The 14410-nt window shown below is 39.7% G+C and overlaps 1 protein-coding gene across 2 annotated transcripts in view; it reads left to right on the forward strand.

The window, feature by feature from the left end:
* The window catches only part of MLXIP (MLX interacting protein), a 966103-nt gene that overhangs the window by 827517 nt on the left and 124176 nt on the right, over positions 1 to 14410 (forward strand). The window contains exons 11-12 of one of the 2 annotated variants that reach the window (XM_069214925.1): positions 3602 to 3761; positions 3948 to 4034. In XM_069214925.1, coding sequence (XP_069071026.1) covers positions 3602 to 3761; positions 3948 to 4034 — 247 coding nt within the window. The remainder of the gene's footprint in view (positions 1 to 3601; positions 3762 to 3947; positions 4035 to 14410) is intronic. The other variant, XM_069214926.1, reaches the window with a different exon arrangement.

Consider the following 14410-nt stretch of genomic DNA (forward strand, 5'->3'; position numbering starts at 1 on the left):
ATTAATTGTATTGGTACAAGATCTATGATGTATGATCTATATCATTGTTCTGTACCCTATTGATAAAATATATTTTTTTAATCTGTATATCTGTGTATCTATATGTGTATGTATGTGTATGTGTGTATAAATATATATATGTATATATATTTATACACACATACATATATATATATATATATATATATATATATATACACACTTGTCCCATATCTGAACTGGGTAGAGTAATTAATGTTAAAAAAAAAAATCCTGGAACACTTTTTTTTTTAAACAATTGGAGTAAACAAATGTGCACACAACGACGCAAACATATCACTGGCTAGTTTTAAGCAAAGTATCTTGCTGCCAAGTATGGGCGATCTTTTTGCTAGAAGTGCTTAACTGTCTGATATCTCATGATTGAAGGATTAAACAGTTCCCCAAACGTAATTGATCCAGTAATACATTTGACATCATGATCTTCTCAAGAAAAAAGGCTACATAGAAAATCACGTCATCAGTTGAGAAACCTACAAGGTGCTAATTTTTTTTTAGACCTGTCAATTAAGCACCTGAAAGCATACTATTAAAAAGTGTCAGAAATTATGTAGTACAAACATGAAGATATCTGGTGTGAGCTAATTGTATCTATCAGGCTCCTAAAACTTGAGAGTTTTGTAACTAACTGTTTAAGAACTCAGGCTAGTGCATCACTTATAAAGCTGGGAATCTGTGTCATACATGTATATGCAATAGGGCATAATCATGTTTTAAATCAATTTATATTAGTATCTCAAAAGATGAGGTTTTGGCACTTATCGAGGGCTACTGCTAATTGTGCTGCACAGACTCTAGTGGCATACTTGTGGCTGTATTGGAAGCAAACCTTAATAAATGGAGCTCAATTTTGAGTGTGATGTCTGCAAACATTTTAGTACATAGCTTATTCCATCATCCTCGAAGGGTTCAGTATTACAACCTATCTATGAACTAGGCCCATCATCTGATTCCAAAAGTTACCACCTAATTGCATTTCTGGGTTTAGACAGCATGCTGTTTGCTAAATTGGTGCTTCAGAAACTCCTATCATGGGCTGTGGAAAGGAAACTACAAAAATGCCCTAAACTAGTTTCAGTGAAATTTGTTCAACACTTCATACTACATTATGGCACTGAATATCTTGGCAATGAAAGTTTTAAAGGTTTTTTGCCTATTACGGTGACTGTTCCACTCACTTTGATAAATGTACACTCTAATTAATCTCTTAATTGAACACCCTGCAGATACCTGGGTGCGAATAAAGCTATCAAATGGAAGTGGCCTTAAACCTGGAATTAAAACGGCAAATTATTTGCTACAGGGATGCTTCTTGGCTCCCTTGCTACTCTGTCTGTACATAATGGTTCTGCTACACTGTCTAAACCACTGTGATGGCCTAGCTCTGAAGCCGGGTGCAGAGAGAGTTAGCCAACTAACACATACTAATGAGTTGATCTTATTAGCTGTTACCCAAATGAGCCTAAAAAGACACCTGAAATGTTTGCAAAATTATTATGTTTTCAACCGTTGTTAGGTACATTTGTCAAACATGAAATCTGTGTTCCTTGGTTGCCACAAACCAGCATTCACAGGGGTAATTGATTCTTCTTATGTTGAGCATTTTTGCCAATTATCCGTCTAGAGTGGTAGCTAGAGAGCACAAATTGAATTGGAACGCCCATGTATCTAAATTAATAGTAGATGTTGGTGTATCTGTAATGCTGTTAAGCTCTTCTCAAATAAGCGTGGGAGTGTGTTTTGTTGAGCCAAACACAATGGCTCCAAATTTTAAGTTTGTTTCCGTGCTGTTATCAGGATAATTTCATGAAAACTCTTCTCTATAAGGAAGCCTTCTGCATTACTTCCAGTACTAAATCCTCATCAGCAAAATGTTTAAGTAAAAAAAATTTTGATTATGAAATACCATCACTAGAGATAGTCATCCCTAAATATTGCTCGACATAAGCAAGTTTGGAAAATTAAAATTCATTCATTTTAAAAGCTTGATATATGTGCATTGTGAATATACCACTAAGTGGCTCGTTAACCTAGATACGAGTCTAGAGGCAAAACCTGAATTCATTTTTTAATGCTTAAGATTGCTTTATATTACGATCTCACAGTTTACAGTTTGAAGGTGCTTGTCTCAAGTGGCTAATGTATAACTATTTGACGTTCTGCTCCGACACAGAAATTACACAGAACACATAATCTAACGTCCGTGTTAAATTGTTCTTAATGAATGGCAAAATCAATTTAATCTGTTGGCTGTATTGTAAAGTTTTTTTAGAATGTTTTCTACTCATTTAGAAACCAAAGAAATGGCTGTAAATTTATATTGGCAAACAGACTTTTTCCAACAGTTGTTCTTGTTGTTGTATAGGCCAGACTGGAGAAGGGCAATCAGCCATTATTTGCTGCTTCCTTGAGTAGTAAGCTGGAGTGTGCACACGCAGGGTATACTGAAATCGATGCCTCCCATTATTAAACGCTCCCAAGACTTCAGGGCTCACTCAGCTGGCGAAGTTGCTGAGAGGTGACTCAGTTCAGATGATTTTTGAACCAGCAATTTCGTTCGCTGTACATTCCTTATAGTTGTTAAGCACTATTGTTGAAACATAAAAAATGGAAGTGTCCCTTTTTGGAAGTGCTGTACTCCATTCATTCCTTGGATGACTGTGCGTGTCCTTGACCCACCTCCTTGATAGATGATTTAGGAACAGGTCTTCAAAGTAATCTGTCGGAGCCGCCATCCATTAGTTACTTAACCTTCTTTGGACTTCTTTTTGCTTGAATGGTGTAGCTCCCGCAGATCCGTTCCTGCCTTCACCTCTGTCAACCGATGTTTACCTGCCTGGTAAATTATTTATTTATGACATTTGTTTTCCAGCTGCCTTGTCCTGGGTTCTGCATCAGCACGGAAATCAGATAATGTACGTCACTGGTCCGAATCCCCACGTATAGTTTGTCGTGACATCTTAACAAACGTTCTTTTGATGATGACGGCATTGCAGAGCGCCACATTGCGCCACTGAGATGCTGTGACTGGTAGTTTTTCTGAATCTAGTGTGCACCTCTTAGAGGATGTTCACTTAAGGAATCTGCGGGAGCTGGAATAGCCTTCAGAAAGAACAGTACCAAATATACTTAACTTATCACTTTCGGAAGCCACCTACTCCGATTAAACTGCTGTTTGACAATAATTGTAAAGTCACTATTCAGGGGAGACGACATTGGGTCAGGCAGGGTTCAAAATCCGAAGAACCTGAGTGGTGTGTGTTTTATAAAGTAGATGTGAATGTTAGACTCACGATCAGTGCCATTCAAGTAAGATGCTTTTCCGTTATGATTTTCTCCAGTTGAAAAGAGTTATGAAATGCTAATCTTTGAGATTTGTTGGTCCTTAATAAATGTAGACTAGTTGGACACAATATAACTTATAGAAGAAATAAAATCTTAGTTGTGCGACTCAAATAGGTTAATATGGGATTGACACCCATTTTTCAATAAAGTATCACTGATTAATATTTCATTTGTTTATGCACTAACTCATGTTTTTATTGTACCATGTTCATTTCAGAATTCCAATCTGACGGAAACCCATAGAAGTTTCTTTGCTGGAACAACTCAACCCGTTCAGTCCCCAGTATCTCATCCCTTCTCTATTACTGTTCCAGATGTAAAAAGTGAGCACATCTCTCCACAAGCATATACGAACCAACGTCTCTCTGGTTTGCCAAGTAAGTCATGAAATCTAAAACAATTTGCCCTTGATGACCCAATAATATATTATACGAGTATACTGTTTTCCATATATTTTCACACCTGGACCCATCCAGAGTCCACAAAATATGTAGGCTGCTGAGAAGTCCGTGTTAAAGTAATGTGCCTTGCCAAGTAAGTTACGTGTCTGTTCTATTCAACAGCAAGAGACTGCATTGCAGATGGATTTTTGACAAATATGGAGAATGGTCCTGCACACGATTCATGGATGGAGAACACTTGGCAAAAAGGTTCTAGCCCTCAGAAACTACTTCTTTTCCACTTCTCTAAACTGTCTGGATGACTCCATGTTTTTTTCCTCTGGAAATATCTCTCAGTGGCCATTACTTAACAAAGTCTCCAACACCAAATAATGTTTTGTTTTTTTTACTTTTGAAATGTTGCTGCATGATAGCTAATTTTCTTTCACTCTGAGTTGATGTACGGTTTTTGGCTAACACCCTTTCTCTACAGCAGTCTTGCTATGAAGTGTATTTCTACCGGTGCTACAAAAAAAATGCTTTTTACTAAAATGACACACACACACTCAGGTCTCTGTACAGCTGAGGCAGTGACGTTTTAATTTCTCTTCCAGTATTGCAGCGGACAGGGCAAAAGGTGGGGTATACCTGGTGCCAGAATAGCAGTTGTTCACAATGACCAACTGGGATACCCAGCATTAAAGACTCTTATCAGCCATTCCTAACCCTCCTTCATAATCCCACAGCTGGTTGCAGCAGTACCCCATGCACACCAGAATCAAGATTGATTTGCGTCAGTTCACCTCCAGTTCAGAACTCACCCTATATATTGCTATGATTTTCTTTAACATGGGACACCCATAAGGAGAAGCATGTTGTTCATATATAGAGATAAACGGTTCTAAATCCCCCCCAACCATTGTAAGCATGGGACCATTACATCACACCAGATCGTGCTGCAAGTGGTTCCATTGAACAGGCAAACAACTAAGGAGAGAGGAGGAAACCCTGCCTGGTGTACCTTCCCTACACCATTAATCTGGACCTGGGGCTTTGTGTTATTGTAAAGAATATTAATGGATGTCTGAAATCCTCTACTCCTAAGGCAGAATTTGCAGACTCCCTGCTTATTTATGTGGCATTCTGAGTAATTGTGTTTTGCTGTCTATTAGCCCACCCACACAAGTGTGATATAGTTGTCATCGGGAAAGCAAGTGGTGGGAAATTTGTGGATCCTTGCAGATTCTGAAACTTTCCTTATCATAAATATTAGAATAATGTGTGGTGTTTTCCAAAGTTTGAGATTTGAAAGGGCTTCTGGGTAAGTAAACCTCCTGAGATCGATGCAAGCCACACCATCCTGGACTCCCTTGGTTATCTAATTTTCAGAAAAATGCGGGTTTGGTATGTTTCCCAAGTTGGTGGCACAGGCAAGCCCAAAAGTTCTCAGCTACCGACATTGAGAAAACAGGGCTGTTTTCTGTGGAAAAAAATTGTGTGTCCTTGTTGCATTTTGTGCCTTATCCAATTGCGGGCAGTAGGCTCACCCACAAAAATTGGGGTCTATATTCATGTGGAGGCATGTGGGAACACTTGGTGGTTGGCAGTATGTGGATTTGATACATATTCCAGAAATTTCTATCACAAAATGTAACTAAACGAGTGATCTTAGCTATTTACCCACACTTTGAAGTTTTGCAGGGCATTGTGAGAAAGTGAGTGGAATCAATGCAAGTTACACCACCCAGGTCAACTCCATATGTTCAGTTCTCAAGAAAGTGAGGGGTTGTTAATGTATGTTCAAAGTAAAACCACCTCTTACACAGGTTGGTATTGGCACCTTCAGAAAAGGCTAGTTTCAAAGACCAAATGCTAACTACCGTATCTGAATATTGAACCCAAGGCTACTGAAGGTTAGCCATAAAGCCATTGCAAGGCACCACCCACTTTATGGACTAGTACACACCTTTCTCTTACCACACACAAACACTTTTATACAGCCTGTAACGGGCCCAATACAACTCAGCAGCACATTTACATCAACACACTGCTGCCATTCAAGGGCCCATCACATTTGTACGCCACAGGAAGAAATCACAAATCAAACCACCTCTTACCCAGTCATCGACCCTCTTCACAAATTGAAAGAAATATTGATAACGTTTTTACTACCTATCAAGTATCTGCCTTCCTCGACGTTGTGAGTGATAACTCTGTGAGTGGGCCAGTAACGTGTAAGGCTTTGAATGTGTGTACAGGAGGAGCATGAAGAAAGCTTACTTGTGAATGGAAAGCCTGTGATGCTCTTTGAAGTGTGGGGTGATGTGTGTGCATGGTGGGAGGTTCCGAGTGAATCTCACTGCTGCAATTTGTATGGTGTGGACTCATCTGGTTAGTTGAAGGAGGGAGTCATCAAGCATCGGGTTGAGTCCTTTGGTAAATATGAAGTGATGGCATGTGTATGTTTACTACCTTGACTATCTGCCTTCCACATATGTGATATCCCAATGAAAGCACACCTGCAACTTTTCCTACCTGCTTGTCTCTGCCTTCTTTAAAGTCTGTACGCTTGCAGAGTGAAACTTTACTAACACCCTCTGTTGAAGCCTCCTCAAACTCAAGATTAAGAGTCCTTCGTGTGCCTTTTGAACATCCCTGTGTTAAATCCAGCTCTCTCTAGGTTGTGGATGAAACTTGAAGGGTGTCCAAAGATCGATTGAACCTTTCATGCACCTTTAACGCACTCGCCATGATAAATCCAGCTCCATCTAGGTTATGGATCCAACTTGGGGATGTCCAAGGATCCATTTAGGCCTTCTATGTGCCTTTAACGCACTTATTGAGTTAAATCCCGCTTTGCCCATGTTGGGGATGCAAGTTTGTAGGTGTCCAAAGATCCATTGAAACTAAGGTAAACATGCTGGGGAAGACTGTACTAGGTTCAATACAAAGCACTTCAGAAACTACTAAAGGCTTTAGATTTTGCTGCACAAGATACTCTGTGACAAAGTGAATCTGATAAATCCGATAGACCTGTAGCCACAGATCCCTTAGCTACGGAATAATACCCAGGCTTCAGATTGGTTCCGGAAACTTTTTGAGTAGTGATATTGAGTGCTGGAAGGTGTGGTGTTGTTTGGCTCCACACCTGCATCATTTGCACCAGAAGTGACATTCGTGGTGCCTATATAGGCCCCACCACAGCACACTGACATAAGTTTTTTTTTCTTCTTCAGCAGATCCGAAGAAACCTACCTCCAGTAATTTTTTGACTGACTTTTTTTGATGCTGTGTTCACTCTTTTTACGAAAATTGTCTCCCAGTATGTCAGGGATACCCCCTACCCCCTACCCTACTAGTGAGCTTTAAGCCCTATGGTTCCTGTCACAGACAGATGTCTGTGACAGACCCCTGTCTAGTTTTCCTTTGATCCTTTGAGCCGGACCATGACTTAAAGATTTTTGAGTACTGCTGAGCCATGATCACAAAGGCACTGAGGGGAGCGCTCTTTGAAGTTTCTAATAGCCTGATGCCAGTCATTTCTACCACGCTACAGGTCCTTGTTTCAAGGAAGTCTTTGCAGGGGGCTAGTCATTGCATTCAAAGTTGTTGTTTAAGTCCCACAAGAAGACCCACAAAAAGTTAAAGGAATTGAAGAAGTGAAACCGCTTTTCAACTTCATAGCGGCGGTCCTAGTCTTCGGATGAGGCACAGGAATTATGTCATCCTAGGCCTCACTTCCACATGGTGCCTCCCCCTGGGTCCGCTCCATTCCTCCTTGAGTTTCCAGGAGCAACCTCACCCAATTCCATGAGTTCTATGAGACCATGCACCTCTGGAGCACCTTCGGACCCATGGGTTTGGTGGCTGCCCCCATTGGATTTCCACCGGCCGAACCATCCTTGTCACCAGTCAGGCTACCTGGATCATGTTTGACTCTTTCTCACTGTTTCAGGAATGGAGATGGCAAAATGCTGTTCCTGCAGCCTTGTTATATCCTCCAAAGCAGATGAAATGAAGGCTACTGCTTCTGCGGCAGTAAGACTTTCAGTGAAGGTCAACATTAAGTCAAGGAAACACATAGGTCTTCCTTTTGGTCTTAAGGTAAGCAGTATATACATTGAATGTTGCCTGCAGGTCAGTTAAGTAAACAGACCCTTATACCATGTGCAAGTTTATGACTCGTGTTGTATGGCTGGAGTACCTGGTCATTCTTTTCTACTCAACACATGTACTTGTTATAATCAAGTACACGGGGGCTTATAAACTTCCTCTACCTGACCCTTAAACCGTGACCAGGGAAGTATTCTCATCATGGATTGCAGAGAGCATATACACATCCCGCCTATCTGTAAATTTGACTGTGAGCAATTTGTTGGAACACAATACACTGCTCTGGGATTTTTGGAGCTTCTTACAAACAAGCTCCTGCGGTAATCATTTGCAGCAACATTGAACTGTACTGCATTCCACATTGCCAGATTTACACATGTCGCTGAACAGCTTTATTCCCATGTAGAAGTTGTCCATATAAAGGTTATGACCTTTATGAAGGAGTGGTTGGGCAAGCTCCCATAAATCTTTGCTGTGATTACCAGTGTGAAAGGGCAACCTAGGATTTAGATCGTCCTTTCCTGTATACACTCTCGGGTTGTATACTTTATCAGTAGAGCTCTCACACAGCATGTATATCTTGATGCTATAACAAGCTCTTTTGCTTGGTATGTACTGCCTTAAAAGCATCCGGACTTTGGACAGGATCAAGGACTTGTCAGTGGCTATATTCTTTCCAGGAGTATACATCTCAGCAAATCTGGCAGACAAACATTCCACAACAGGCAGCATTTTGAACAGCTTGTCATGGCCTGGGGCAGCGCAGCAGAATTATCATTGAAATACAGCCTAAGCAAAAGCTGATCTCTGCTCATGACTGGTGCAAAGCTGGGTGTTACAAACTGTGCAAATAGACCATTAGGACTTTCCTCTTGGCGTGTGCTCTATCCCCATTTTGAGCGTAAGGCCCAGAAGTTTCTTCAACTCCTCAAGTGAAATGGGCTTCCACCAATGTGCCCTAGAATGAGGCCCAAGTGTGCCTCCATGCTCCCTCAGAAACTGTTTGGCACCCAGATTTGTTTGGTGTACAATTTTCTTCAAGGAAGTCAACATCTTAAAAAAGGATGGACGTAGTCAAGTTGACAAAAATATTGCTGTGTTGACTTTACATCCAGTGTCTCCAGTGAAGGGTGGATTTTTGGGGCTGCACTAATTTGGGGGTCTGCCATAGAGCACTCAGTCTGTGCTTGCCGCCTCACATGCCGTCTGTCTTGGTTGGTCTACACTGCTACTGTCTCTCTGCTGCACAGATTGCGCTTCTGAGCGGACATCGCAACTGCCATGATCCTGTTCCTCAGAATTACTGGAAAAGGAATCATCAGCTGGAGCTCTGCCAACTGAAAAATGTATTTCATATTATGCTCCATTTTCCTCTCCATCAGATGCTTTCTCAGTATCCGATCCTGACTCAGAGCTGCCCTCTGTTATTCTAGTTAGTGCCTGGGCAGCAGTCATTTCCCAGGACGCTATCTCTGTTGATTTTCTAAAATCTGTCTAAAACCTGTGATTTAGTGGAAAAGCAAAAAAAGCATTTCAATTCTGAATGCTGTGATCACAAGAACTCCTCCAAGGAATTTCTCGAAACATGCTAAAAGAAACAAAAAAACCAAGTATAACCTACCCAATACCCCAGCACACTTCAAGGTACAAGGGGTGAATCCATTCCAACCACTGTTCATTTATAAGGCAATCACATGCAACAGAGAGAATTTTAGGTGGGAGACAAAGCAAAGCCATATCTGAGTCAGACAGGGCCCAACACAAGGCCTTGTCCCCTCTAAAAAGTGTCCACATTAGCAATTCCGATAGCTAAACAACCATTTGCTAAACCAATAGGTCTGGCATTCGGTGCTAGCCCTTTGGTGTTCTCACTGCTTTTTTGTCGTGGCTTTTGCAAAACTTTCTTGTTCGGGATGCAAACATCTATCTTAGATCTCAAGAAGCACACAGATAGTAGTTCCTGGAACCTACTTTCTGGGTGGATGTACTTTTGGCCAAATTCAGAATGCCATCACTCCCAGTGAAGTTAACCAATGTCTGAAGTGGCCTCACATATAGCCCCATACTCGATGGAAGAGTATTGCAAATGACACAACCGACCAATGGCTCAAGAGGGCTGTCTAAAAACCCCTACCATTAAAATATCCCTATATACTTTAGGAAAATCAAACGTTATTAGCTAATATCAGACCTAGAAAGAGCTTGTTGTGGTTTTCTCTAAGTAGGCCAAGTCAGTTGCCAGTGTGTGTGTGTGTGTGTGTGTGTATATATCTATATATATCTATATCTATCTATCTATCTATCTATATTTATAAATGATTTTGCAGATAATCGGGAGAACAAACTTGTCTTGAATTGATGTTTGATGAATTTTTTCACACAAAACTATTTCTACAATTTTGTGAGATTTTTCTTCCCGTAGAATTTAATATTTACAGAAGAGTGAAAATAGATACGTGATTTTTGTATTATATAAAAAATGTTTTTAGCACTGTTTTGCACAGTTATATACACTTTATTTAATATAGAAATAATTTTATAATGTTAGCACTATGTACTTTAGTCCAAAATCGGCCACTTTTCCAATTTAATTTTAAATACATGCATAAATCAGGAAACCTATAATTTAGCTCTAAATAGGTAAATATTTAATTCACAACAAAAAAATATGTATTGCCTTCTGGATATGTATTTATAACATCTAGATATAATGAGACACATTTTGAACCAATGTTTTTATGGGTCAAACTTAAATGGACATCATGTAGGTAGATAGTGAAGTGGCAATATATTTGATTATAATAATGAATATGATTTTAGATATTGTAAATCATAATTATATTAGACATTAATTTGCATTGAACCATAGGATAATAATTATTTTATTGACTGGCTTATATGCAATGACTAATTTTTTATAGAAAATAATTATTTATAATGTTTTTTTTTAACATTATATAATATTTACAATATTTATGATAATCTTATTTGAAATATTTATAGTCATCCATAGCTAGAAACCCACATTGAAAAATATGTCCTACAAATATTTGATAAATTAAAGTGATGGTGGTTGATCAAAAAATCGACAACATTGGTCCAAGTCACGTATCAACACGTAACTTCATGTTTACAACATTTATTTAATGAATTTTATTATATTGAATTAATGTTATGTAATATGCATTCATGATAATTATGTGCTATGTATGATATATTGGTGTTCAAATTGTTGGAAGCAACTCTTATAATGATAGCAAAGCCAAAACCTTAGGTTTGTGCATGTGTTAAGATGGCCGCTATAGTAGATCACATTAGAAGGCTATGGAAATAAAGGATGGAGTTTAACCTGTATATATACGGTGCCGGCTTGTTGGCCGGATTTGTCCAGTTGAAGGCGTTCTGCCGAAACGCGTTGACTTTTCTCTCCAGGACTCTGTAAACCTTTACAACCAATAAATTTGATGAATTCAACACAGCTTTGTTGAATACGACTTTGTTCCGATGGTCTGGATCGAATTCACGGGATCAGTGCAGCCGTTAGATGGTCATTGTTCCATCTATTGAGGATTATTTTTAACGTGGTCTCCGGTACGCGATACGGCTGGCACGCCGGTTGAGTGCGCGTGGATTGCACTACTGGAGGCATTTGGAGATTGTTTCACACGCAGCACCGTGCCTTCGTGATTTGGATGTGAATGCAGCCGAGCTGATACGGTAGGAGTAATTCTTTCCTCTGGGTGGGTTGGAGAACGCCGGCGGGGTGGAGGTTACATTCCTCCTTGCCGTCAGGCTGTTAAACATCGTATTTCAAATTGGCATACGGCCCGGAAAGCAAACAACAAAAAGAAACAATTCAAATGATTTAATGTTAGTGTTTGCAATGCGGCTTTCCTGAGATACATTGTTACGAGCACAGAATCCATTGTAAGAAAGAATCAACAAACACCAAAAAGTATCCAGTTCGTCACTGGTGGTTACATACACAGCGCCCTGCATCTTAGATTTATTTACTCTTCGCTTCTCGCTCTCCATTCAGCAATAAATTGAATATTATTGAGTGAATGTGCACCCTGGGCCACTATTATTTATTACAACTATGGCTGAACGGAGAAGGCTGTGGGAACAAGCAGCAGCCGAACTGTTTGATAATTCCAAAACCAACAATGGACCCCCGGGGGTTCAGATGCACACTACCTCCAGCATTATTAATCAATTAGAGAAAGCACGTATTTCGGAACTCAAAAAGTGGTGGGAGATGACATCATTAACTAAATATATCGAAAGTGGTAGAGTGCCAAGGGGCCTCCGTATCCTAATACTACCCACTCTAGGTGATATGGACCCTGATTTGCTGGAGGAGTGGAGAATGCAAACAGCGGATTGCTCCACTACACTTATGGGAACCCTAATCACTCAAGCAAAAAGACGAATGGACGAACAAATTACCAAGATTGAACAACTAACTAAAGATTTAGAAAAGATAGTGAATCAACAAGAAGTTTCTAATCAGTTAGCTAAAATGGAAGAACAAATCAAAAATAAGGAAGAAGAAATTAAACTACGGAAAGCACATAAGTTCAACAGAGATAGATTAGATTATGAGCATGGAAGAATTTATACGTTCGCACGAAAATATGATAATGTAAGAAAAAAGGACGTGTCCAAGAGTGTAGCAGATGATGTCACACATCACATATCTGCGGATGACAGTTCAGAGATAGGGTCCTCTGCTGATGAGGCACCACGAAATAAGTTGGATTTTCAGGGGGAAATGCGTCTTATGCAAATGGTCACGCCACCCCTGGGCCAAAATCGCAGACGTGGCAGAGGAAGCGGAAGACGAGGCGGGGTAAGAAGAAGAAGCAACCAACAATAGAAAGAGATTTGAATCCCCAACCCGCCAGCAGTCTGAATCACTCGAGCACTGTCGTTAACATCTCTCACAGTACATTGACAGATAATCAATTACGCATACTTGATGTAGGATTAAGCTTTTGCCCAAATGTCCAGTGGGACTATGTTGGTACACGAATTGAGCTCTATAAATTTGTTCGCAAATTACGTTTAATTAAACATTTCTCCATTAAGGATAAAAACTTATCTGTAGATAATGTGAACAGAAGGGCTCCAGTCTCTGGATTTAATATTGCGGACAGTTCACAATTGATGGCCATCAATGATTTAGCCAATGAGAGGAATGAACTAGCGTGCTCAACACATAATGACACTAACACCAATACCTCTATGCTTAATGAAATGGGATTTGTCACCAATTCTCATGAAAATAGCCACTTGAAATTGGCGAGCAGTTCACTCCTCAACTACCAAATGGCAATTTGATTGATACATTCCATGAACTAGTAATTAGTGATATTGACAAATTCTGCACTAAAGGTCCATCTAAAACAACAAATAGATCCAACTATACTCAACATGACTGGAAAGCTTTAAACACACTTAGATCCAACACGTCCATTATTATGAAGCCCTCAGATAAGGGCGGTAATATTGTTATCATGGACACATGTGATTACACCAAAGAAGCTTATCGACAACTGATGAATACAGAGCATTATGACAAGCTACGGATTAATCCTATAAATCAATATCAGGTGATAAATCATGAGATGCTTAATAAGTGGCACGCCAAACAACTTATGGACTATGATGAATTTATGTATTTAAAGATTGACCAGCCTAAAATTCCATGCATTTACTTTCTGCCAAAAATCCACAAGAACAAATCACATCCCCCGGGCAGACCCATAGTTAGCATGAATCAGTCACTGCTTGAAAATACTTCACGATATTTAGACCTGTTTCTGTGCACCTTTGTCACTGAATTACCATCTTATTTACGTGACCCCAATGACTTTCTGGCTAAGATACACAGTATTCCATGGCATACAGACTATCTAATCGTTACCATGGATGTGGCATCCTTGTATACCTCTATCAAACATCAATATGGGCTAAAAGCATGTAGATATTTTTTACAAACACGACCTATTGAATTTCTTGAGCATACTGATATGCTTTTATCCATGCTACAATTCTGTTTAACCCATAACCTGTTTCTTTTTGATAATGACTGTTTTTTACAAAAACAAGGGACGGCTATGGGGGCTTCTTTTGCTCCCACGTACGCCAACTTATATATGGGCTGGTGGGAGAAGGAGGTGGCATGGTCTGAAAATAATAATATCTATATGGACAGAGTCGTGTTGTGGGTGCGCTATATTGATGATCTGTTTATCATTTGGGATGGCACTGATCAATTATTGTTGGAATATATAAACATACTAAACAATAATGAATTTAACATTCATCTAGAAGCCACGTTTAGCAGAGAGACCATCGAATTCTTAGATTTCCTCTTAGAAGTAAAAAATTATCATCTAGAGACCACCATATATCGCAAACCCACTGCATGTAACTCCATATTACATGCCAATAGTGGGCATCCCACGGCATTGAAATGGAGCATACCATATAGCCAGTTTCTGTGGGCTTGCAGAATATGTTCAGAT

Source organism: Pleurodeles waltl, chromosome 11, assembly GCF_031143425.1.
Source record: "Pleurodeles waltl isolate 20211129_DDA chromosome 11, aPleWal1.hap1.20221129, whole genome shotgun sequence".
NCBI lineage: Eukaryota > Metazoa > Chordata > Amphibia > Caudata > Salamandridae > Pleurodeles > Pleurodeles waltl.